Here is a 27303-nt window from a genome sequence, read left to right on the forward strand (position 1 = left end):
AGGTGTGATAGCACCCGCGAACAGCCCATGTAATACCCCTATCCTACCGGTAAAGAAGCCTGGTGGAAATAAATGGAGGTTTGTACAAGATTTGCGAGCGGTGAACAAATGCGTAAAATCATCTTTTCCAGTGGTGCCACACCCTGTCACGGTGCTGTCTGGGGTACCGTCAAGTGCAACACATTTCTCTGTGGTCGATTTATGCTTGGCGTTTTTTAGCATTCCGCTGGCAGAGGAGTCACAATACTTGTTCGCGTTTAGCTATGAGGGACAACAATATACCTGGACGGTGCTTCCGCAAGAATTTTACATTAGTCCGACACTCTTTTTGCAGGCCTTAAAGAAAGATTTGGAGGACATAGAGCTCCCGGAAGGTTCAGTGATGATTCAGTATGTGGACGACTTGCTGATCTGCTCAGACGACCAGAGGAAGTGCGAAACTGACACAGTAGCGTTGTTAAAAGCGCTCGCCCTGAAGGGTCACAAAGTTAAGGGAGAGAAATTGCAGTTCGCACAAACAAGGGTAATGTACTTAGGACACGTGCTGGAACAAGGACAGAGAAGTCTCGGAGCCGAAAGAGTGGAAACAATCTTGGGACATCCAAAACCAATACATTGCGGGAACTCCAGCGGTTCCTCGGGATGACGGGGTACTGCCGGCAGTGGATATCTGACTACACAGTTTGGGCGTGATCCTGTACGATATGGTGAAGGAGGCAAAAGGGGATAAGATCTCTTGGACGGACAATGCGCGCAAAGACTTCGAGACACTGAAGCAGGCTTTGTCTTCAGCACCTGCCTTGGGGTTGCCGAATTATGCTCTCCGTTGCACTTTATTCGTGCACGAAAGAGGAAGGTTCGCCCAGGCAGTGTTGATGCAAGAGCATGGGGGGAAAAATCGACCCATTGCTTACTATAGTAGCCACATGGATCCGGTTTCCACTGCCTTTCCCGGGTGTTTGCGGGCGGTGGCTGCAACACAATACGCAGTAACCGCGACAGCAACCGTAGTGTTGGGCTCCCCGCTGACAGTGAAAGTTCTGCATGATGTAGCGGCACTCGTACTGCAAAACAAGACACAGCACATATCAGCGGCATGGGTGGTCCAGCATGAGCTGGTACTCTTGCAAGCGACTAACGTTACGATTGAAAGATGTTTGCCATTGAATCCCGCCTCCCTGCTGCCGACAGACGGAGAGGGAGAGTCACATGTGTGTGAACGGGTACTGGTGGAAGAAACGAAAGCCAGACGTGATTTACTGGAAGCCCCAATCTAAAACGCCGATTTAGAGCTGTTTGTAGATGGAGCCGCGAGAAAGAACCGATGGGGAGAAACGATTGCTAGCTTTGCAGTTTGTACTGCAAATGCCACCACGAGAAAGGAATTACTGCCAAAGGGATTTTCAGCACAACAAGCCGAGCTAGAGGCACTGATATGCGGATGTAAAATGGGAGCCAGCAAGACATTAAACATCTATACAGATTCCAGATACGGGTGGAGCATCCTACACGACTCTGCCGCCATCTGGGCCTTGCGAGGTTTCAAAACGTCCTGCGGGAAGGTTATCAGACATGCCGAACTCATCAAACGACCAATACAGGCGGCACAAGAGCCACAGCAGATTGCAGTGATCAAATGCAAAGCTCACACAGGAGGGAAAGATGATTTTTCAAAAGGAAATAACAGCGCAGATTTGGCGGCAAAAGCAGTGTTTGATGAGGAAGAAGCGAGTCCGCAAACGTCAACCGACATTTATATGGAAAAAATAGCGAACGGTCCTCAAACGCAGGAACAACTAAAAGACTTGCAAGCCTCCGCAACCATGGAAGAACAGGAATCATGGAAAACAAAAGGGGGAGCACAGCTAAACACCCATGGGGTATGGGTGGACGAACAGAGCAGACCGTTTGTGCCTTGGCAATTGCTGCTGTGGCTAGTCTTAACTGCACATGCGCAAGGCCGCATGGGTGCAAAAGGAGTGTCAGAAATTAGTCGCCAAACCAGGAATGCTCCAGGTGTGGTGAAAGCTGTGGCAGAGATGGTTAGCAAGTGTGCGACCTGTGGTAAACATAATAGGAGGCATTATACTGTACTTTTGACCACGCCCTCCGCCATCAAAGTGGGAGGTAAGAGGCATGGATACACCACTCGCACTGTAAAATAGCACATGAAGCGGCAACGGACACCCAGGGGGTAGGAGAAGCCGATTCCCCAGGAGAAGTTGACCTACCCATTTCAGACTCAGCCTTCCTCAGAGATAGCGAGGAGGACGACGAGTTGGAGGACCTGACACTGTATCCTCCGCATGTTCTCGCCGACGTCGCACCAGCAGCGGCGGAAGTTGCACCGGCAGCGGCGGAAGCAGACCCGGTATGGCAGGACCCGCCGCAGGAGCCCGCAAGAGCCTCAGTGGGCATCAAGCCTGTACAGATTGGTTTGAGAGAGCCGGAGGAAACTGAAAAGGAAGTAACATATACCCCAGAGGTAACGCCCCTGGCTCCGGTGGATAACCATGTATCTTCTGAGTTTGGGACTACTAATGTGTTGCGTGGGGTTACAACTAGGCAGCAGGCAGCTGAGGCAGGACACAGACCCCCGCACACACCTGGCACGGAGCGACGAGAGCAGGCAGAACACAGAACCCCTTGCACCCCTGGCACTCTGCGGCGAGGACGACGAAAACATTTAGGCCAGACTGAACTCACAGAGTCCGGACGTGGAGAAGGCTCTATTGGCCCGTCGCCACAAGAGAGCAGTAGAGGGAAAAATCAAACCCGACAGGGATCCGTATGCAGCCTTGGCGAAAACGTATAACCAGGAACTGGACAATGTAAAAGTATTTTCAAGAGAACATAGTCAGCCCTTTTCACTGCTCATTCACAACAGAGAAGGGGTGTCGACTATCCAGCCACAACAGCTCATACAACTGCCCTGCGTCCAAGCCGATGGAACTTATGATCTCGTGGAACTGAATGAGGGGATAAGATCAATTATATGGTCTTACATGACGACTTCGAAATACATAGAGACGGCAGAAGTGGCTTGGCAGTACAAAACGCAAGACAAAAACCAGCGGGGGCACTTCACACAAGTAGGGTTCGCGTGGGGTCAATACGCATCTTTAATTACCCTGGTTCCATGGGCCCCTAACCACACCCTTTTGGAGTATAGTTGTAAAATCTCATGGAAAAACAGGAACCTCCCTGACAAAAGAACGAAATACTTTGAGGTGCTCTCACCCATGAGACTTGCACCGGTGAAACCTCCAAACACCTTTGTGGCTTTAGCTACCAAGATAGCCAACATCCAGAATCAGAGTGATTTTTGGGTTTGTATGGAGGGCTCCTACGGGGTCTTCGACTGGCCTCCATTTAGTAGTTTTACCATTAACTTTCTATGAACATCTTAGCAACCCGGTGGGGGGCCTCGTAGCTATAGCAAACGGCAACCTCACCTGGTGGGTTTTTGCACCGAGGGACCTTGGGGCTAATACATACCTGGTCCCATCACCCCTCTGGGTGGAGAATACCATGGGGGTCATTATCTTTCACAGGAGAGGGGGCTAACCACATGGGATGCTCCTCTTGCAAGTTTTCACTCCCCATGCCGACCCAAAAGAAGAAAACAGTGATAGCCTCAAACCCGAATCAACAAGCTAGGGAACAGGTGACGTTCACTGTAGGGCCGGCGCTTCACCACACTAAAGGAATGATCCCGCCAAAGGGCATTTTCCTTGTATGTGGGGACAAAGCTTACCCCTACTTACCAAACGAGTGGGCAGGGAGTTGTTATTTGGCCCTAGTATTTCCGGATAGCAGGATAAAGATCACTTTCCACCAAACCTCCGCACCCCCACGGTACCGACGTAGCACGTCTGAATCTGTGGATCCAAAGGGTTGGGCCGGTGTATCAATGCGCCTCAGATTTCGAAAGGGAAGGATGTGGGAGAAGGCTCTTGGCTTTATCATTCCGAATACCGGCACACTCATAAACAGCGTTAGGATAGATAAACTTTCGCTAGCTTTGGAATATATAGCTAATGTATCCATGGCCTACTATACGGAATTGTCAGGTATGTTAGTATCGATGCGTGCCATGGTAATGCAGTATAGGTAGCATTAGATATGCTTCTGGCAAAGCAAGGAGGGGTGTGCGGGATGATGGAAGGAGAATCTTGCGTCTGGATTCCGGATCCTGCGGAAATAACTAACCATGCGGTGACCCGAATAAAAAAAGGTGGCAGAAGCTCTCACTTACGAGTGAGTGGGACGGGAGCAGGATTATGCATGGTGGATATCTATATTCCATGGCTGGGGAGCCTGGTTACTGCGCTTGGTAGGGTCAACACTCCTAATCGTCGTGGTAATAATTCTTGGCGTAATTTTGATCAAGATTCTCATCACCATTTGTGTGAAGAAATGTTGCGCAGCTTCACCCCTCACCCAGGCCATTGTAATAAATGCCTTGAGTGTTCACATTGCTATTTGCTTATGTAAAATAACCTAAATGATAGTGTTGCAGTTAGTGCTTATGTAGAATCATTGTTGCAGTTAGTATTTTGTGGAATCACCTAAACAATACTTGGAAAGTGAAAATTCATATGATACAGTTTGATGTGATGTGGCAGTGAGATGGATAAAGAAGTGCTAACCTGGGCCACCAGCAGTCAGGGACTTCTTATTTGGTAAATGTTAGTAGCTGTCCATGGCATTCGCAAATCCCGTCTGGCAGGCGTGGGGGCCTAGGGTTTGCCGCTACAGGAATCAAATGGGGGTCCACTCGGTTGGTGAGTCAAGGGTATGGCAGAATATGGTCAAATGTGACCAAGGAGGGAATGTCAGGTGTGATTATGAAATGGCCACATTAGATCCATATTTAAACATTTAATCCATAGCCAGTATCTATATTAGTTAGTTGGCAGGATTCAAACCAATGTCCTTGCTGTCTTAAAATGCATTTTGCGCAAGCCAACATGGCACTTCCCCTTTCCATATACAAACTCGCAGCAGGCCCTTGGACAAACGGTTTATAAATTCCAGTGCTGGAAACTACAAAGGGCTTTTGCTTCTGTTTATGAACATGTGACAGCGATGTCTCGTAGTCTATTGGAGGAGGTGGGAGAATTGCCATGAGAAAGATGTTGGGTTGCCAATTTCCACGAGGGGCCCCAGGGAGGGGGGAAAAGAGCCCACTTGCACATTTGTTTCTTAGTCCACACCTAGTCTTTCTTTTCACCTTGGGATGAAGTATATATATATATATATATATATATATATATATATATATATATATATATATATATATATATATATATATATATATATATATATATATATATATATATATATATATATATATATATATATATATATATATATATATATATATATATATATATATATATATATATATATATATATATATATATCAGAGCTTATAGTATTGTTATGTTTGAGGGGGGGTATGCATTCAAAGGATAATTAGGATGTTTAATTAGGTATGCCATGCTGTTCGAGTTTACCAGGATCTCGATGTAATAAGTAGCAATTCAGTGGTGATAAGTTGTCTAGTAAATGTTCATTTCTTCAAGAGGGAAATGATAATTGTCACGTAATTAGATAGGGACACGGGATAGGGTAAGGGTGTCTGCGTAAACCCCTTTTAGTAGTCCCTGGAGACTGGCCGTGACGTCACAGGACAGTGCAGCGGATGCCCCGTGATCACGATTGGCGGAAGGCGATGGCGGTGGGCCAATAAACGGCTCGATTGAAGTGACGAGGACAGAAGGATAAAAAGCTTCTGTTCGGGGTCGAAAAGGAAGAGGAAGAATATTACAACCAAAAGATCGTGTTTTTTTGGTGTGGTTCCCTGTGGCGGCAGAGAGCATCCTTGTTGTTGTGCTGAGTCGATCGTGTTCTTCATCGTGTCCTGGAGCCTTGCCGAGCCTCGTGCCTCACCTTGGTTGGCTCTGGTGTTCTGCTGACTCGGAGTGCGGGGTCGGGCGGCGGGCGGACCTGCCTCCCTATCCTGCTCGCGGTTTGGCGCCGGAGCTGGTTCCCTGGCGGCTGTGGACGGACTTGGGCCAGGACCAGGAGGTCGACAGCACCGAGGTTTCTCCTGCCCCCCCGGCGAGAGCAAGGCCGGCTCGTCCGACGTCGATCCAGGGACAGTTGCGTCCACACCACGGTCCAGCCTGACCACCAGAAATAGCTACGTTTTGTGTGTGTGTGTGTGTGTGTGTGTGTGTGTTTGTGTGTGTGTGTGTGTGTGTGTGTGTGTGTGTGTGTGTGTGTGTGTGTGTGTGTGTGTGCTTGGCGCCTTAGAGGGATTGAGAACTGTATATTCATTGGAATTGTCTGTGTTTTTCCCCACGCCCGATCCCACACCATCCCGTCGAATCGCCCCGGATCCCTCTTCTTGCCGAGTCTTGTTATTTCTGGTAATAATTAGAAAAACAAATAAACATCATCAACTCAGTGAAAAGTGACTCGTGCCACCTTCCTCGTCCCGTTTGCGGTAGAGCGATTAGAACCGCCATGTTTGGGGTATAAATAAATAAATCGCCTCCATCATTTCGGCTCATTCTACGTTGGCGGGACTGTTCAAGTCCCGTGGACGTCACATTGGTGTCAGGGTGTTGGATGTTCGAACCCCTCTAAATTATATACCAGGATTAAAAACCTGCCACAAATTGGAATATAAAATTAGTACAGAAAAGCGCGCGAGCGCTGGAAAATTTTGGCGGGATTTTTCAAATTTAAATTAATTGGCGGCAAACGGGACTTCTGCATCATGGCGGATGTGCAGATGTTTGAGGAGGAAGGCCACGTGTCTGGCAGCGAGTCGGGGGAAGAGGGGAGAGACGGGGGTAGGGTTGGAACCTCCCCCATTCCGAGCGTGGACCGTGCTTCATCGCCCGTAACGGAGCCGGCAGCGCCGGAAACCGGCACGATGACGATCTGGACAATGTTGGAACGTTTAATGAGTGCAATTGCAGCACAGTGGGCAAAAATGACGGCACAGGGGGCACAAATGGCAGAAATGACGGCACAAATGGAAAATCAATTCGTGACACAGAGGGCAGAAATGACGGCACAAATGGAAAATCACTTCGTGACACAGAGGGCAGACATGACGGCACAGGGGGCACAAATGGCAGAAATGACGGCACAAATGGAAAATCAATTCGTGACACAGAGGGCAGAAATGACAGATCAATTGGGGGTAATGGGGGTACAGTTGGGTGCACGGATTGATTTAATGAGGGATGAATTGGGGGAAAAGATGGAGAAAAGGAAAACTGAGATGCAGGAGTGTGTGGATGTTAAATTGGGAGAAATACAAAGTAAATTCGAGGATAGATTGGAGGAAACAAAGGTAGAAATTACATTGGAGGGGGAAAATATACGGAAAAAATTGGTAGATAAAATTGATGCAACGAACATTCGGGTTGATAAAGTGGATGAAAGCCTGGAACGTCATCGTGCCTGTGTGGATGCTCGTATGCAGCTGCAATTTGAAGAGTGGGGAGAGCTGAGGAAGCAAGGGATGAATTTGGCGGAGGAGGTAAAAGGATTGGAGGCTCGTTTGGACGAACAAGATAAAATTATGAGCCAAGATGAAGTTTTGGATAAAGGCCTGGTAGAGCCGTCTTTTGTAAGTAGAGTGTCCGGGTTGGTTGAGGAGCAGCTACAAACTCGCGACAGAGCCTTGGAGGAGGTTGTGCGGGCCCAGAAGATCCTGCGGGAAGAGGTGAATCGGTCCATTCAACGTTTGGAACAGGAGGCAAAATTGACCCATGAGACCCTCACCACAAAACATCTTTGGCCACAGTGGGCTCCGAAATTGGATACGCAGCCACAAGTGTGTTTGATCCCTGGGCTGGATTCGGACAAGGGAGAAACTGAGAAGCGGGCCACCGTAAAAGTGATCCACCTGGTAAATTTCGACGGGTCAGGGAGCGTTGAAGCTTTTCTGACGCAATTTGAGTGCATTTCCCGACTAAACGGGTGGAATGAGTGGGAACGTACAGGGAATTTGGTGGCAACGTTGCGGGGACCAGCCGCAGACGTGTTAAACGTGATCGCGGAAGGATGTTGACCAGCTCCCACATTTGCGAGGTGTTGAGCCGTCGGTTTGGGTTCGCGGCAAACTGTGATCTGGTGCGGGCTCAGCTCCAGCACCGCAGATTAAAGCTGGGTGAGACAGTGCAGGAGCTGGCACAGGACATTTACCAATCAGTCAGGATCGCGTATCGGGACCTTACAGTGGAGGCGTGGGACAGACTGGCACTAGAGAAATTTTTAGCTGCTCTTCCTGACCCTGAGGTCCGAGCGCTAGTGGAGCTACAGGATCCACCCACCGTGCACCGAGCAGCCGAGTGCGCGGCCAGGCTGGCCTCGTGGAGTCGGCCGGGTCGGGTGCCCGAGAGGCCATCGGTGACGATCCGACAGGCGGAGATCCAGGATCAGGAATGGGGGCTGGGAGAAATTGGCATTACCCAAATGTTTCAGGAAATTTGCCAGAAACTGTCAAGTTTGATAAGGGGTAATTCGGTAGTTGGTGCGCCAAAGCGGCGTGGTCCAGCCCAGCCAATAGAACAATTCGATTATGGCCGAGAGGGTCTGGAACCGGAAGAGACATTACACCGATACCCACGGGGGTCTTTTATGGGGAGTTGTTTCCGGTGCGGGCGAAGAGGACACATGCAACGATATTGCCGGTACCCGGCGATAGAGGGACCCTCCAATAGACTTTTAGACTCGGAGAGGGTGAATCCTCCTGCTGAAACGCCAGGTCTATCCGAGATGCCCTTTCATAGGTCGGGTCCGGAAATCACTGTCGGGGGTCGGGGAGACTAGATTGGGCTGTGCATATAGGGCCATGCTCGGCTGGTGAGATTGTGGCGAAGTGCCCTCCTTTGGTGGAAAAAAATGAATTGTGGGAAAATTGGCATGGGTTTGTAAGTTCTGCTGGGTTTTAGAGTGACAATCGGGACAGTGGGTAATTGGAAACAAAGTGGGCATGAATGAGTGGCTGTCCAATGGCTGGTGCGTGGATCGGGTGAGAAGTGCTGTGTGAGTTGTTTTAAGTGAAGAAGTGAAATGTATGGTGCACACATTGTTTTTTTATTGGGCATGGTGTGGTAACAGGGAAGGTCATGGTCGGTGAAGTGTTAGAAATGCAGGTGTCACATGTAAGGCCGATGGGGTGGCAGAGTCATGTGGGTTTTGTGGGTGGGGATGATGTGCTTGTCCACAGGGATTGCTGAAGCTCACGGTGAGCGTGAATTGCGACCCCCTTCAAGGAGATTCACCACCTGGTGGCTAATGGTGACAGTGTCTGGAGGCAACTGGGAGAGGGTCTGGTTGGGTGACCAAGGCGGGTAGGACCTTGGCGACCCAGGAAGGCCAGAGGAGCCACTGAGACCCCTTCCAGAGTGTTGTACGGGATTCGATCTGATGGCTACCAGGGGGGAGGGAATCAAAGGGAGCGGGGCGGAGAAGCGTCCGGGTTGGACTAAAGCTTACCTGTGGGCATGGTTGCACCTGAGATGCCCCCATCATCTTGTGGTAACCCACCCCACGGCCATGACGGGATTCAGCCTGCATGATTAAAATGAGGACCATGACCTAGAAATGTGATGATGACCATGGTGTGAGTGTTGTGAAGATGTGTGAGTCCCACTCGATCCCGCACAACTTGACAGGTGCAGCAAGGGCATGATGTCCGCATAATTTTGGGGCAAGCAAATTTGAAAATTGGCTCCCCAGGTAACGCTGGGTCTATTAGCATCCACTGGGGGAGGCGGTCAAGTGTAAATATCCTGTGAATAGTGTCGTTAAGGCTTTGAGTAGGAATATAAAGTATAAGTGTTGTGTTTTTGTGGAACCTTTTGTTTCCCCTCCCCAGATCACTGGAAGAGTGCTGGGCAAGAGCAATGATCCGGAGGATGGAGTGCAACTTCGTTCAGTGCTATCATGTGATAAAAAAAAACAAACAAACAAAAAAAAAACGAATGATTGTTTCGGCGAGGATAAGGCAATAAGGGGGTAGTACATTAATATAAGCAGGATAGGTAAGTTAGCTGCGACTCGATGCCCATTGCCCCTCCTACTTTATTTCGTTAGGTTAATTAGGTTTGAGTCAGTAAGTGTTAAGGCTGGTACGGTAGCGCCTGTGATATACCTTGCAGGAGCTACGGTACCAGAGGAGGGGGCAGTGTTACGTTTGAGGGGGGGTATGCATTCAAAGGGTAATTAGGATGTTTAATTTGGTATGCCATGCTGTTCGAGTTTACCAAGATCTCGATGTAATAAGTAGCAATTCAGTGGTGATAAGTTGTCGAGTAAATGTTCATTTCTTCAAGGGGGGAAATGATAATTGTCACGTAATTAGATAGGGACACGGGATAGGGTAAGGGTGTCTGCGTAAACCCCTTTTAGTAGTCCTTGGAGACTGGCCGTGACGTCACAGGACAGTGCAGCGGATGGCTCCGCCCCGTGATCACGATTGGCGGAAGGCGATGGCGGTGGGCCAATAAACGGCTCGATTGAAGTGACGAGGACAGAAGGATAAAAAGGTTCTGTTCGGGGTCGAAAAGGAAGAGGAAGAAGATTACAACCAAAAGATCGTGTTTTTTTGGTGTGGTTCCCTGTGGCGGCAGAGAGCGTCCTTGTTGTTGTGCTGAGTCGATCGTGTTCTTCATCGTGTCCTGGAGCCTTGCCGAGCCTCGTGCCTCGCCTTGGTTGGCTCTGGGGTTCTGCTGACTCGGAGTGCGGGGTCGGGCGGCGGGCGGACCTGCCTCCCTCTCCTGCTCGTGGCTTGGCGCCGGAGCTGGTTCCCTGGCGGCTGTGGGTGGATTTGGGCCTGGACCAGGAGGTCGACAGCACCGCGGTTTCTCCTGCCCCCCCCCCCCCTGGCGAGAGCAAGGCCGGCTCGTCCGACGCCGATCCAGGGACAGTTGCGTCCACACCACGGTCCAGCCTGACCACCAGAAATAGCTACGTTTTGTGTGTGTGTGTGTGTGTGTGTGTGTGTGTGTGTGTGTGTGTGTGTGTGTGTGTGTGTGTGTGTGTGCTTGGCGCCTTAGAGGGATTGAGAACTGTATATTCATTGGAATTGTCTGTGTTTTTCCCCACGCCCGATCCCACACCATCCCGTCGAATCGCCCCGGATCCCTCTTCTTGCCGAGTCTTGTTATTTCTGGTAATAATTTGAAAAACAAATAAACATCATCAACTCAGTGAAAAGTGACTTGTGCCACCTTCCTCGTCCCGTTTGCGGTAGAGCGATTAGAACCGCCATGTTTGGGGTATAAATCAATAAACCGCCTCCATTGTTTCGGCTCACTCTATGTTGGCGGGACTGTTCAAGTCCCGTGGACGTCACAGTATGAACTTTTAGTGTGGTTCGGAGGCTGACCGCTGATTGGTCGAGTCGTGGCGCCACATTCTGCATGCGTGTGCTACCTTCTGAATAGACCGAGTATTCAAGAACTTCTCTAGGATTCATCTCAATTCTTGGCCAGGATTGGAGGGTCTTCACAATTGAAACTAACCAAGCGTAAAATAGTGGCAAAACATCAGCCATTTTGAAATCCCAAATGGCTGCCGTCTGCCACACTTCCAAAAATGGCAACACGCATTTTCATGTACTTTGGTACCTTCTCATCATGAAAATCCGACAGGTGTCCACATGCCCCCCACTATTGATGATCTAGCCAGTGGTTCCCAAACTTTTTTGTCCATGACTCAAAATTTGAAATCACATTCGCCTCATGACCCAAATGTTGCCGGTACCAACAAAAACAATTGTCAGGGAAAATGCTTTCGACATTAATCCCACCCCCTCAAAAACTAGGATTTGTAAGAAGTTGTCATTCTGCCAACGTTTAAATACGGTAAATCGCTGATAGGTTAAGTGGCGATATCACAATACAGCCATTATGTATTGCAATACAGCACAAACCGAAATATCGCAATGCAGCCGTTTTTCATTATTTTTGTCTTTCTTGGTGATCCTTTACATTTCTTCTTGCGAGTATTGAAAATTTACAGTTTTTCATTTTGTGGACTCAAGGTCATCGGCGACCCATCAGAGGGCCTACACGACCAAAGTTTGGCTCGCTACCCTGGGTTTGGAAACCCTTGGTCTCGACCCTGTCATCTTCCCGAGATCGGCAAAATGAGTACCAGATTGCTGGGATGATTGAGCCATCTGGTTTCCTCCGTCGGAGTGGCGACCTGTCCAGGATTGTGCCTAATAGCCCAGGAGACTGCTTCAGTAGCACCAATGCTCTGTACAGAATATGGTCCCAATGGATTTGGATTTTTGAATTTGGGTCGATGCCTTAGGGGTATGATTCTTGCTTCAGGTAAGAGAGCTCCCAGGTTTGAATCACAGCCAAGCCCATTTAAAAAAATTAAGCTTGTTCTTCAAAAGCAGGACACCACTGACACCAAGACAAAACATTTGTTCCCTCCTTTTGGGAACCATAACTATCATATTGATGCTTCACAGGTAAGGTGTGTCTCAATAAGCATGCCATATATAGGAGTGACATTAAGTTAAGGACCTATCTCCAGGCATTAATTTGTGAATGATCAAGATCTTACAGTGTCCTTTGAGCTTTCGCTGAGTGGAAGAGCTTTCGCCAACACCCAGGCTATATTCCAAGTTCCTGCCATAGCCTACTCATGTTCAGTAGCACAACCATTTCCTTGAGAAAGTGGTGCAGACTTTTTGTCCAAAGTCGTCAAGGTCATGGTAACATTCAGAACACCCCACATAAATATGGGAATAATAACAAAAGTTAATGTTTTGTTTTTAACAGGTAAATAGCAACTTTTTTCTGCCTTGGCCTTTTACATGTTTGTAAATGTGTTGAGCATTGTTTCGCTGTTATTTTGTTTGGATTGTGAAGGAATGTTTCTAACTGAAGCATCCTGATTACCTGTGTGAGCAGAGATGGCTGAAGCCTACTGGGCGTTTTATCATGTGTGATTTCTGTTGTGGAGAGAAACCATGGTCAGAAGAATTTCAAAAGTTTGCTGACCAATCTGGGTACATACTGTGGACACTCTCAGCAATGGCCAAGGTGAAGATTGCAATTACTATCATGCAATCATTTATACAATGAGAATAGTACGTGTGCATTGTTCCAGTAAATTCTCGAGTGCATCTCTATGAGGTTTTCTTTGGGTCATGTGCACGAGGAGGTTTAAAATGGCTCCTTTTTTAGAATTGTTGGAAGATTTATTGGAACCACTGTTAATAACGTGAACTCAGTTCTTACAAGGTTAGTTCGACATCAACTGTTTTTTTTTTCATATTTGCATCACCCTTGTTGCTGCACTATCATATTGTTGCGGTTCTGCAAAACCACATGCCTCGAAGGCAACGACAGGCAGTTATTTCATGAGTATTCGTGTAGTTAGTCCTCCCCTCATGTCTCGTGGGTTAACAGGACGAAGTGCATTGTGTGGGTCTCGTAGTTATGTCGAATAAATATCTCTGATCCCGACTTTAACCCTTTCTTTTTAGCCATAGTACATATCAAGCATGCAATCACACACACCATTCAGGAGACAATTGTTAATAAGCACAGCACGATTCCTCCCGTGGCTTGGATCAACCACGTCCCCATTGCACACTAAACAACCCACACATGGGAATCTCATGCCATTATTTCATTCGCATCTGCACACCAATTCCCACTGGCACCTCACCTTATTTGCACCTCACTTACCAAACCTCACCACTTTGATCACAAATGCCTCACACACATGGGAAAAATATTCCAGCATCCCCTTGTACCTCTGCATCGCTACAATTCGCCACTTTATTTTGAGGAGCACCACGTGGCGTCAGATTGTCCTCAGCACCGCGCGATACTTGACCACGCAACAGCTGCTTATAACTCCACCACGTCTCACCGGGGACATCCTGAGTGGCATCTGGAATTGATACAGCCCTCATATAATCGCCAGACCCCGGCAAGATCGGGGGCAATGAGAAGGGGTTGTTAGAACGGCAATCTGAGAGTTTGGTCCGAGGCCCTGGTGTGCGTTTTGACTCATGAGGGAGCCCGTGGGTGGTGGGGAATGTCACCTGCCATCAGACATTCAAACTGCACTCAGAGCAATTTCTGGGCCTGGGTGCCGGCTCGAGGATTATGCCCTATGTTAAAAGTCAGGAGCTCCGAACCATGCCAAAGCTGGTAGGCAACTGAACAGGTTTCCAGTCCCAGAGCCTGGAAGGGCATGGCAAGGGCCGCTGTGGCCAAATAGAGGAATAGAGTTTGGGCCACAGCACATCGCTTTCCGGTTATCGCCCCACCCTTCAACCAGGGCTTACAAAATGGGTAGCGCAGAATCGTTAGACTCTATTCTCTCTCTCTCGCTCTTCTTCAGAGCATTATTGGTGTGTGATTGCCAGAACTTGCTTCTTCTTCTTCTTCAAGAAGCTGATCTGAGGTGATTGCCGTCCTTTGAGACTCCCTGCCATGCTGTTGACATGCTGCCTCCCCGTAAACACCATGAAGCCAGACAGACCAGTGCGGAGCGCACATGGCCACAATCCCCGTCAAATAAAAAACAGGAGATAACGTGCCATATCACGAGGTGGGAATTCTCAGTAAGAGCATCTCGCGGATGTACACGCTACACATACAGAGCCTTACATAGCCAGGTCAGGGATCTTTCTCCTCATGCATCTATTCTCCTCTCTCGATATCCACCCCTCTATCCCATCTTCTGTGGACCCATGAAGAAGAACGTTACCGACTTGCAACCCCATTTCCTCTGGCACAACACCACCCCCCCACCCCCCACGTTGCACTCCACCACACCTCTCACTCCCACCTCTTCGACACAACCAGTATTCCTCCCATCTACCTCTCCATAAGTGTTCTGGTTTGCGTTTGTCTGCCAACCGCACAAAGTATTGAGAGGTTGTTTACCTTCACCTGCGTTCTTTCTCTCTGGGCTATATAATCGTGTGTGTGTGTGTGTGTGTTTGTGTGTGTGTTATGGCTCCTGTCCGAGCATAAACTAAGATTGTCAAAGATCTCACGGGATACCTCTGCCCTGCGTCTGTTTTTGTAAGTTGTCTTTTGCTGCACCCCACAAATTCCTTCCTGTCCCCTGCTGTACATAAAAATAAACCCCATTCAATGTCCTGCATACTTTTTCCTCACCTGATTGTAAATAAATGCTTTGTATAGAAATGTTCCCAGCTCGTTTTCGTGTTTTCTTCCATTGGTCCAGTATGGCCCGCACCCTCATTTAGCTGAGACGTTATTTCCCAACGATCTGTTTCCTAGCAGGTTTCCTAGCTTGGCAGTTCGACTGGGCTGCATCTGATCTGGTAAGGTGATCCAGTTTGAGCAAGTGCGCACTAAGGGTGCGTCCCCCGGTAATTAGATCACGTGACCATTTTAGGTAAACGTTTTCCATTAAACGGAGCACCCGAAGTCACATGGTTGAGTTATTGGCGTTCACGGTCAATTAGCGATCCTCAGCATCACAAAAAGTTATTCGTGTGCAACGGCCTGTGATTCTGGAGGAGTCTGGTGGGAACCCGAGGTAGTTCACACTTCATGATCTTCACCCCCGACCCCGGGTCCGCAACAATATGTTTACCTTTGAAATTACACCCAACCCCACTCCCACACCCTTTCCACCTTCTACCGGTGTGGTACCAAGTAATGGAAGTTGCCATCAGATGCTTCACTTTAATCGGGGGTCAGGTGAGTTTATTGTTGTACCACATTTGAAAGTGTAAAAATGTAGGTTGTGGCTTGATTTATATGATTGCTTTTCCATTTGGCCACTCCCTGCTGTGCCAAAACATATAATTATCGATAATTGGCCTCGAGGTTCGCACACCCTCCTCTAAGCTGTCTGGCCTGGGTTTGAATCTCGATACAACTTTATAACTGTTATCCTAGTGTTTCACAGGCAGGGTGGTTTGTCAATGTATGAGCTGTCCCTTGGATGGACATTAAATTGGGTGTGCCATCTGTCGGCATTAGTTTGTTTACATTAAAGATCCCACGCTGTCTTTCGCGAAGAGTCCGAGTGCTATCACTGGCACCATAGCCAAATCCCAAATTCCTGCCCTGACTTCCTGAGCCGGATTGGTGACCCGACAAGGATTGCAGCCTCAGAACTGCTTCGGCAGCACCAATGCTCTGCATTGAGTATGGGTCATAATGATGAAAATTATGTTCGATAATTATCTTTAACATATGAAGCAAGTTTTTATCGCAAAGTAAATATAATAAATAAATGATTTTCTTTGTGCCAGTCTCTTCAAGATGCTGGTTTTGCTGAAGTTCACGTCACAGACTTGAATCAAGAAATGGTGAAAAGCATGAACAATTATTTGAAGTACTTCAATGACAACCAAGCAGAGTTCGTCAAGGTATGGCTCAAAATCACCAGATATCTTGTGTGTGTATTATTTGAACCTTATTGTGTTTGGCAAGGCAATCACATTGCTATTTATGACAATCCTGACATTTCAATGTCAAGGGCATCTCGTGATTCCAACCTGGTGACTCTCCTTCGGTGCTTTAAAGATGGTTGTTCCACATATTATACCTCAGTTTCAACATACTCCAGATTATTACAATCAGTTTTGCAGAATTACCTTCGTCTCTGTTGATTTTGGATAAATTATGTGTTTAACCGAGCTCTACCAATTTTGAATGTGTCAACCATCAGCGGTTTTCTTGAACCAACGGACATGCTTGGATCATTAATTGATGCCATTCGAAAAGAGTAAAACTGAGTTGTATATCTTTACACAAACCAATTACACGATGATCTTGAAATTGTCCCGTGTAATCAGCGCAGGAATTTAGAATTTTCTCAGGGGACGAGTGCACAGCCCATGCTAATTATAAAATCCAAGCTTAAATCATGTTCTTGGTTTTAAAATTATGAGTTTATTTTGTATGTTTTTCCACCAATGTAAAAAGCATCACTGAGTTATTGGTTTCCATCAGGATTACATTTTTATAATAAGCAGATTATCGTCAAAACTTTTCATGAAAATATGCTAAAAATACAAGTGTTATGACGGTGATCTTCACTATTTTTTGAAGGGGGGCCACTTTTGCCAATGAGACATGTAGTGGATTAGATAGTAGAAAAATCGTGCAAATTATGATATAAGCATCACATTTGGCATTTCTGTTCTGCAGGGCTTTCTGATCAAATCTGCCCGATTGACCATTTGAAAATCCAAATTTTGAAAAATTTGAAAAAAAAAAAAAACTTCATAAAAATTTGAAGTCACAGCTGGCTGAAATTCTTGAAGCGCAAGTGAACATCCCAGACAGAGAACCAAGGGGAGATGCAGTCATCATTGATGGCTCAGCACTTATCAATGCCCTACCTCCACGCACTTCAAAGATATTTGATGACTATGCTAAAGAAGACATCATCCCAAAGGTGGAATCCTATGGTGCCAGGTACGAGAGGGTGGACGTAGTGTTTGATGTGTACAAGAAGTCAAGTCTGAAGTCCGAGGCAAGGTCGAATAGCGGGCAAGGAATCAGAAGAAGAGTGACAGGAACCAGTAAGACCCCAAGTAACTGGAGAAGCTTTCTTCGAGATGACAGCAACAAGACCGAGCTGTTTCACTTCCTTGCGGAAAAGATGTGTGAAGCACAGACGACAAGCATAGTCATTGTCACAAAAGGAGAAGATGCCATTAGCAACACAAGGAAGTCACTGGATGCTGTGTCTCCATGTTGTCATGAAGAAGCTGACACTCGAATATTTGTACACGCCAGGGATGCAACGACGGATGGTAGCAAGTCCATTATCATTAAGGCTAATGCCACGGACGTACTAGTCATAGCAATATCTGTACTGCCATCCTTACAGGAACTAGGTCTTGAGAACATGTGGATTGCCTTTGGCCAAGGAGCCAAGGTGCGATGGATTCCAGTCCATGAGGTAGTTTCTGCAATAGTGCCTGAGAAAGCTGGAGGGATCCCATACCTCCATGCATTCACTGGATGTGATGTCGTGTCTGCCTTCCACGGTAAAGGGAAGAAAACTGCATGGCAGACTTGGAACGTCTTTGATGATGTTTCTGAAACATTCACCAATCTCAGCCACCATCCAACATTGATTCATGATCTTGAGTTTTTTGAAGTTTTTTTTTTTCAAATTTTTCAAAATTTGTATTTTCAAATGGCCAATCAGGCAGATTTGATTAGAATCCCCTGGAGAACAAATGTGCCAAATTTGATGCTTGTATCATCATTTTCACGATTCCTCTCAAAAATTGCTCTTATCTGCCCCACTAATCAGCATGAGAGCCACCACACTGCCTATAGGACTCCATTATGACTGCTGCAAGGCCCCACCTCCACATACTCTTCTTCATTGTGGTTAAATGGAATGCAAGCACAATTTGTTGTATACGGCAACCATATCCTGATGTAGTAATGTTGCTTTTATGCTTTTGCATTGGAACACTCATTTGAAACCATTGGGTCAATTTGATGGCATTTATGGCTGATTATGATGGGGAGTTTTCACTGTTGTGTATTATCGGCCGCACATCGTGGCCGTACTTGAGGCCACGAGGATCAGCCAGTGGCTCGTGGTCTGTGCAATGAAAAACAGGTTGTTTTGTCAAGCACAGCCTCACAATTTTAATTTAATCTCACACAACTCTTTGCACAAATCTTTTTCAAGAGAGTTCGTAATTTTCTGATTGCCTTTCAAAAAGATTTTCCACAATTTTACAAAGACTCACCAAATTAAAATCTTGTGTATCATCAACGACACTTTATATCCCAAAAGAGATGATCACATGGAGTCGGGTCAGAGTCATGTGGTGGGAGAGTCAGAAGAGAAGATCAGTCTTCCCAGTCATACCCAACTTCTCCTGGACTCTTCCATCTGCTTGGATATCAGCCAACATCACTGCGTTACATAAAAGTTGCAAAAACTGATCCCTTTTGTGACAGACTTCTCAGCTTACATCCAATCCTCAACGAGGTTATAGAATCCATCATTGCAGTTGACATGAAGTCTTTCCTTTTCTCCAACTTTCTTTCATGAAATCTTTCCTTTCCTCATTGCAGATCATAACTTTGGATTCAGGTCACGTCATTCCACCTTGGACATGCTACTTCTACTCACCGAAACAATGGATGAAAGCCCTTAATGTCAGATGTGAGTTCACGGCCATCTCTCCAGACATATCTCATGCTTTTGATTCAGTCTGGCCCCCTGCCTTAAACTTGCTGCCGATGGCGTCCAAGGGCAACTCCACGCATGACTTACTGACTTCCTCTACTCTCGCAGTCAATGTGTGGCTCTCAACGGAATTGCTTCATCTCGTCTCCCTGTCCATTACCGGGGTGATAAAACGCATCCAAACAGCAATATTTTTATTTTAACCGCCATGTTCTATTTAAATCGGGATGAAGCATTTAAAAACTAGAACGGGCACTCAGTAGAGCGCATACCTTCGCCAACGCTACATTTTGCCCCCCCCCCCCCAGAAACCGTTGATTGTGAGGGTATTTAATCCCATACCACATCTGCCATCTCATATGTGTTATGATGGCTGAAAACATTAAATTTCCTGCTGTTTGACACTGATTCACGTACATTGTACAATTTCTGTATGAACTCCCTGACATTTTTGCGTGTCGGTGTCAAGTCAATCTGATGACAACTGGTCACATTATAAGAAATAAGTTCAGTGACACCCCCCCCCCCCCACCCAATGCTTTAAACTCACCAATAAAGTCACTGTCAAATATTACACATCACAGGATAAGGAATTGAATTCTAAACATTTTGAATCTACTTACATGCAAATTGTATAAGAATTGACCACGTTATGATAATAAAGGTCGTTGACCCCCCTGACCTTTGACCCAAACCGCTAACAAAGGTAATGACGTCATTGTGTCATATCGTATATCACAAGATTGCGCATTGAATTCACAACATTTTGGCATTGGTTGCATGCAAATTGGATAAAAATCGACCGCACTATGGCAAAATGACGATTTTGACCTTTTCATGACCTCGACCTTGACGTTTGTACTCTTAATTTTGTAATTGGTATTAGAGTGTGGGGAACAGAACAGTCAACATTTTGGTGTTGGTTTCATGCAAATCGGATAAGAATTGACCGTGTTATGACTAAAACCGCACATTTGCAATGTCGTGACCCCTCCTGACATTTGACTCCCAACAGCTAATAAGGGTTATTACGTCATTGTGTCATGGCACATATCACAAGATGGGCCATTGAATCCTGAACATTTTGGCATTAGTTGCATGCAAATTGGATTGAAATTGACCGCGCTATGGTAAAAAGACGATTTTGACCTTTTCATGACCTTGACCTTGACCTTTTACCCGATCGCTCCCAAAATCTAAGGAAATGGTCCTCAGATAATAACCAATCATTCCACCAAATTTCCTGCGATTCAGTTCAATACTTTTGGAGTTATGCGAATAACAAACAAACAAACAAACAAACAAACACATATTCACAAATAAATAAATAAACAAACAAACTCACATATTCATAAATAAATACACAGCGATCAAAACATAACCTTCGTAACAAAGTTTGCGAAGGTAATTTAAAACCCATGCCATCTGCCTCGCAAAGGCCTGCCTGCATGCGTGCCACACCACGTATGTATTCCTTTAACCTGCTCACATGAAGGCGCGCACAAACACCACCACGTCTGACATCCGCGTGTGCTGTCTACATACTTCTTTGTTTTCAGGCACTGCCAACGATTAATACATTGCAGAATTTATTAGTGTGTCTATCATAATATTTTGCCATGAAAGTAAATCACACAAAACTGGAGATAGCAAACTGTATATGTAATTTCCGAAAAATGGATTGCTGTCGACTCTGTCATTATGGATTGTAAAAGTCATTCAGTTCTTTCACAAAAATCACAGTTCATATGTAACTCAGTTTGATACTCATCACGCTTGTGCAGTTACGCTCATCGACTCCCATGCTCGGACCTCCTCGACTCACATGCTCGGACCTCCTCGACTCCACAGGCACAAATATCAACCGCCGCCTGAACAGCAGATCCAATCCACTGTGGCATGGTCCGAAGAAAGTTCATGGGCACAAAGACCAACCGCCACTCAAATGGCCGATCCCTCCACCGGACTGTGGGCCAAAGCAAATCCTCAGGCACAACAATCAACCGCCACTCCAACGGTCAATCCATGCCCCTGTACGGTGGGCCAAAGCAAATCCACGGGCATAAAGATCAACCAGTGCTCACACGGACAATCACACACCAAACCTGTCCACCGAGTTTCATTCAAATCCATCCATAACTTTTTGAGATATCCTGCTCACAGACAGACAAACAAACAGGGGTGAAAACATAACCTCCATTCATCCACCTTCAGTGATGCAGATAACAAGAAAATGGTTATAAATAGGAGGTGGAGAAATTAACAAAAGGAATTACTAACAATATCAAAAACAATATCAAACTAATAATATCACCAAAAACACTTTCTCTCCATAAATAGTTACACACATATGAGATCCAAAACTGAAGTCACCTCAACACAGGATGGATATAAAACACATACACTGAAGATTTTTTTTCAGCACTAAACACCCACTGCTGCCACAGATCCTTTGGTAACTGTAATATGGTCTCGGCCCTCGGGAGAAGGAACAGCAAAGGAGGCTTCGACATGCCCTGCCCTTGCCTCGCCCAGTGGACCGAAGCATGCCTCACCCAGCCAAACATCCCTTTGTGATTTGTATCCCTCCGTATCTCATTGGGTGGTTATTGCACTATTGAATCATTCAAAATACTTGAACGGCACTCAGTGGAGCGCATACCTCTGTCAGGCTGACCAGTTTACATTTTGTATCCCACTGATATGCAGATCTGCATCTGGACCTGCACCAAAATCGAATTGGCTTCTTATTGTCACCTGCCCAACTCCTCCACCTTGTTTTGTCATCATCAATCCCCAACCTTTTGCAAAAAATGATATATATATATATATATATATATATATATATATATATATATATATATATATATATATATATATATATATATATATATATATATCTACATATGTATATATAGTTTTTGTGACCATCTCTCAATGGTGAAGAATCATGACAAAAAATTTACTTCTCGTATCAAGACCTGGATCTTCACCAAAATTGAATCAACTCGTCCTTGTCCCACACCCAACCTGTCCAACAAGCTTCATCTGAATCCATCCATAACTTTTTTAGATGTCGTGCTCACAGACAGACGTACAGAAAAACGTGGTGAAAACATAACCAACATCCACCTTCAGTGCTGCAGGTAATTAGAAAATGGTTATGAATGGGAGGTTGAGAAAGGGGGAAACTGGAGCAATGGGATGTGTGGCCTCCTATTTTATATCAATTATACTTAGCCCATGTATGCCTATTCACAAAGTATGTCCTCATGAATATTCTGTACATTGACACAAATGCACAAGGGGATGGGTTTACCACTCATTCCCATGCACATTTCAATATTTTTCGAGCATATTTCCTTTGTTGAATACAATGTCATCGCATTAATGATGTAAGGAGTAGTGAACTAAAGGAGCTTATGATGGTAGAAAATTCAGGAATCGGTGGGGGTTGATAGTTGGATGGCACTTTGCTTCTAATCTTCTTCTTTCGTGTGTCGCACATGGCTGCAAGTTGGCATATTTTTTTTGGGAGTGGAGCAGTGCTGCTGATATAGGATCCCTGTAGGTTAGAGCAATAATTTGGAAGTTAATCAAAGTAAAGGTGCTTATTTGCTTCCTCTTTGCAAAGGGCACTGCGATCTTTAATATCCAACAACTAAAGTTACCCGATGGACACCCAGTTATCGTCCATCTGAGGGACGTCCCAGACATTGATGCCTCTCCCGACCTGCGAAAACCCAGGATGACAGTTTATTATGGGCTGAGATATGAACCCAGGTGAGACGGTTCATTTCCTTTTTTGACACTTTGCTGAAGTTGCCCGAGAACAGTTTGGCTTTTAAAAACTTGATTTTGATGTCCTGATTTTGATGTTCACAGGAGCAATTTGGAACTCAAAGAAGGAATTAATTTGTTGAAATGTCTTCCATCATTTAATGCAAAAAAAGTTATTGAAGAATGTTCCCTGGGCCCAAGCTGTTTCGACTTTTGGTTCAATTGCTCACTTTTTGTGGCAGGAAATTGGTAGAAGACAAAATTGTCAGCAAAGCCTTCATAAAGATTGCTTTGAGTCACTCAGAACAATTGAATGTTTTGGAATTTTATTTGTTTTTAAAGAATCGTTCGTGAAAAGATATTTAACACCTCTCTACGTATCATTATTTATTTTTACCACCACCTCGACATGTTCATCTTCATTAATCACTTATTGGAAATTAAAAAAAATTAGATTTTGACAATTTTGCACTTTGCATTCTCTCATTATGAACAACCTTTACTCATTGTATTGATTTACTTGAATCCTTTCATCCCCTTCTTTCATCGTCCCTTCCTCTCTTGCCCCCAGAATTTCTCACAGGCTGAGTATGATGACTTTGTACGAATCTGGAAATTCAGGGAAATGGCACTCGAGGCCAATTACTACAGTTGGAGCTTGTTTGAAGGGAAAAAAAACTTGCTGTAAACATACCTGTGTAGTCAGCAACACATTGGGTAGCTACAGCTCGTGAAAAATAAAGACATTTGGATGAAACTTTCAGCAAAAATGGAGACGAAAATCGCACATTCCAAATATATCCCACGATCAATCCAAAACTCACGACTTTACTGGGACTTTCTACAGAGTTCTCAAACTTTAGTATTTTACTCACTCCAAATGTTTTGTAGATTGTGCAGCGGTAGATTAAACCTAATACGTTGAACGTCCCAAGTTCAATGATTACGCATTGTTTTGATTACATGATCCAGTGAAAGCCTTATTTTGATGTTTTAACATATTCCTCTGAAATTCTTCATTCATGTGACATTTCATTTTGAGCTCGCATTGATATGGATTTTGAGGTGTGAGCAAAGGTCGAGAACCAGACTTGAATCCATATATATATATATATATATATATATATATATATATATATATATATATATATATATATATATATATATATATATATATATATATATATATATATATATACATATTTCTTCTTCTTCTTTCAGCTGCTCCCGTTAGGGGTCGCCACAGCGGATCATCCGTTATGATCCGCAAAATGATTTGGCACAGGTTTTATGCCAGATGCCCTTCCTGACGCAACCCTGGTCGCCTCTTATGACACAGGGATATGATAAACCTATTCTAACCATGGCATACACCTGGCCCAATACACTGGTACTCACTTCGCCGACCTCGGAAGGATGACAGGCTGAGTCAACCTCCTGGTGTGTATTAATTGAGGCGGCCAACGGGGCTTGAACTCAGGACCTTTTAGATCCCAAGCCGCTACCCAAACCACTACGCCAACACCAGGTGTGTTTATGTGTGTGTATGTGTGTATGTATATATATATATATATATATATATATATATATATATATATATATATATATATATATATATATATATATATATATATATATATATATATATATATATATATATATATATATATATATATATATATATATATATATATATATATATATATATATATATATATATATTACCAAGCTTGCACACTAAAAACTCCGCTCGCCGTCATACGATCCCTCTGAAATTGCTGTGGCACTTAGCGGATATGCCGACAATGTTTGCGAAGTCTTGGCGTTCCATTGTACCACTTGCATTTTGCACAATGCGTATTTTTGTGATTCTCCGTGTACGGTCTGTCGTCTGCGACCAGCTATGTTGTACTGCTATCCCGTGCATGTGCACGGGTATCGCTAATATATATATATATATATATATATATATATATATATATATATATATATATATATATATATATATATATATATATGTATATATTGTTGATAATTGGTCATTTTGATTATCGTGTTCACTTGATGTTGAACTTTCACAGATCACAACGAATGTGGATAATTGTGTGATGATATTTTTCAAGTTGATTAACATTTTTCATGCTTTAAGAGATTGTTGTGAATTCTGAAATGGGGAAACAAGATTTAATAATTATCTTCCAAGCACAATAAAAACTTATAATTACCACATTGAGATGGTTTATTTTTATTTTTACATTACTTTCTATTTCATTCTCTTTAAATGATGAAGTTCATCTTGAGCCAGAGACATACTTTCCATGATGTCGTTTTTGTTTAGGATGATCTGAAATCAAACATTTCATTAATTATTATTTTACTGCAAGATTAATGTTGTTTTATGTCCTGATGAAAATTATTCCCTGCTTCAACATGAGCAGATATATCTTAAATTTCAAGGCTTTCTGCCTTCATGATGTCATGTGACCTGATTTTGGTTAAGGTGGGTATTCACTTTCAAACCTTAACCCAACTCATTGGATGAAACTTGCGGGTTTGTATTGAGTCACCAAACTCGGTGGTAGTGGTTAGAGCATCCTCTCCGAGTCTGGGAGTTCAGCAATTCAAACCCTGGCTGAGATATACCAAAGACTTTTAAAATGGTACATGCTGTTTCCTTATTTACATTCAGCATTTAAAAGGATAAAAGCACAGAGAATCCCCATCGGTTGGCATCCATGGGGAGGGAGGATTTCATCCTGAGGAAATGCCCTGCTGAGTGCAGTAACAAAAGTGGCGCCATTGTTACATCGTTGCTGGTACTCAGAGTACCCTGGGAAATGTTGGCAATTCCCCCAAGCTCAGTGGTTGTGTTATGTGTATGTCTTGTCAGTTTGCCCATGTGTTTGAGTGGAAGCTCCATTATGAGCTGTGGACCTTGTATAAAAGTGGGATATTGTCAGCCCATTTTTATTCTGCATTTTTCCGTGTGTGTGTGTGTGTGTGTGTGTGTCCAAAACTATATATTGGCCATGTATGAACCAATTTTATTTGTACTTGGTACAAAGCCAACACAGGATCGTACACATGCGCACGTCTTTTTTTTTCAACAACAGATCCAAAATGGCCGACTGGCGCCCATTATAGTTGTAAAAAAGGGAACTCATTGTCGAACATGTCCTCAACCATTTATTGGTCATGCATTTACTTATGTTGTTTAAATTTGGCAAACAGATGAAGAACGTTGCTTTACATATGCACGTCATATTATTTTCGAGACCAGATTCAAGGTGGCTGACTGGCGGCCATTTTAATTGTAAAAAACCCGATGTTGAACACATCCTCAACCATTTCTTTCGAGATCAGATTCCTGATACCAAGAGAGCCTGCCACCATTTATCATGAGTTGATGAAGCCACTGTCTGTCATGCTCTGATCTGCAGAATTTTTCCATTCGGTTCATCCACATACTCAGTTGTATCAGCATAAGCAGTGTCCAATGAGTTTCAATTGAATTCACTCCAACGCATTGATGGCACACTGTAAGCCAATGGTTCTGGGCTTGCTTGTTTGTAGTTTGCAGTGGCTACACTGAGACCTTAAAAGTTACAACACTGTGAATCTGAGACCTTAAAAGTTAATATTGCTGACCCTATTCAAGAGCTTTGCAATGTAAGTTCCTCATCTCTGTCGAACAGGCATTCCTGGACCTTCTCATATATGCCTTGGATGATGGCATCCACGAGCATATCTTCCGATTGTGCATACTCGCAATCCATGAGAATGAAACGCAAATCCTCAACAAAATTCTCAAACGATTCCTTGGAGCTTTGTTTCCTCTTGAACAGCCAATGCTTCACAATGCACTTGTTTTTCCGGGGACAGATATACAATTCACATTTATCCAAAACATTGTTAGGGTCATTCTTCTCACCTGCATGACACCTTCACCTTCAAAAGCCTTCTTCCTTTTTTTTTTTCCTTGTTTTGTATAAATGATCAAGGATAATGGAAGAGATCAGGCAGATTGGAAAGCATAATCTCGGGGAAAATATATCATGGGTATGGATAGGGGTAGGTAGTGGTGAACAACTGTCTTGAAGACCCAAAGGGATGAATGACACTGAACAGACTGGAGAAGTCGGTTCCACAGGTAAGATAAAAGGAACAAATGGGTGTCAAAAAGAGCAAAAAAGGAACAATGAGAGTCTTGCATACCTCTCATTCTTATTCATGATCCACATTCCAAACCTTGCAGTTGTTGGGCAGATCAGCCAATGGACCATTGAAAACAAA

The 27303-nt window shown here is 44.7% G+C and overlaps 1 protein-coding gene across 10 annotated transcripts in view; it reads left to right on the plus strand.

Moving 5' to 3' along the window:
• Positions 1-24615, plus strand: part of LOC147022705 (uncharacterized) — a 204790-nt gene extending 180175 nt beyond the window's left edge. For 9 of the 10 annotated variants that reach the window (XM_085887487.1, XM_085887486.1, XM_085887493.1 and 6 more), the window contains 3 exons: positions 12969-13100; positions 16313-16429; positions 23582-24615. In XM_085887487.1, coding sequence (XP_085743613.1) covers positions 12969-13100; positions 16313-16429; positions 23582-23698 — 366 coding nt within the window. In that variant the 3' untranslated portion in view covers positions 23699-24615. Of the gene's footprint in view, positions 1-12968; positions 13101-16312; positions 16430-19115; positions 19207-23581 lie in introns of all 10 variants that reach the window. The other variant, XM_085887492.1, reaches the window with a different exon arrangement.
• Positions 24616-27303: the final 2688 nt, after the last annotated feature.

The sequence above is a fragment of the Eptatretus burgeri genome, chromosome 7 (genome assembly GCF_056783735.1).
Source record: "Eptatretus burgeri isolate ZD-2024b chromosome 7, Ebu_testis_v1, whole genome shotgun sequence".
In the NCBI taxonomy this organism is placed as follows: Eukaryota; Metazoa; Chordata; class Myxini; order Myxiniformes; family Myxinidae; genus Eptatretus; species Eptatretus burgeri.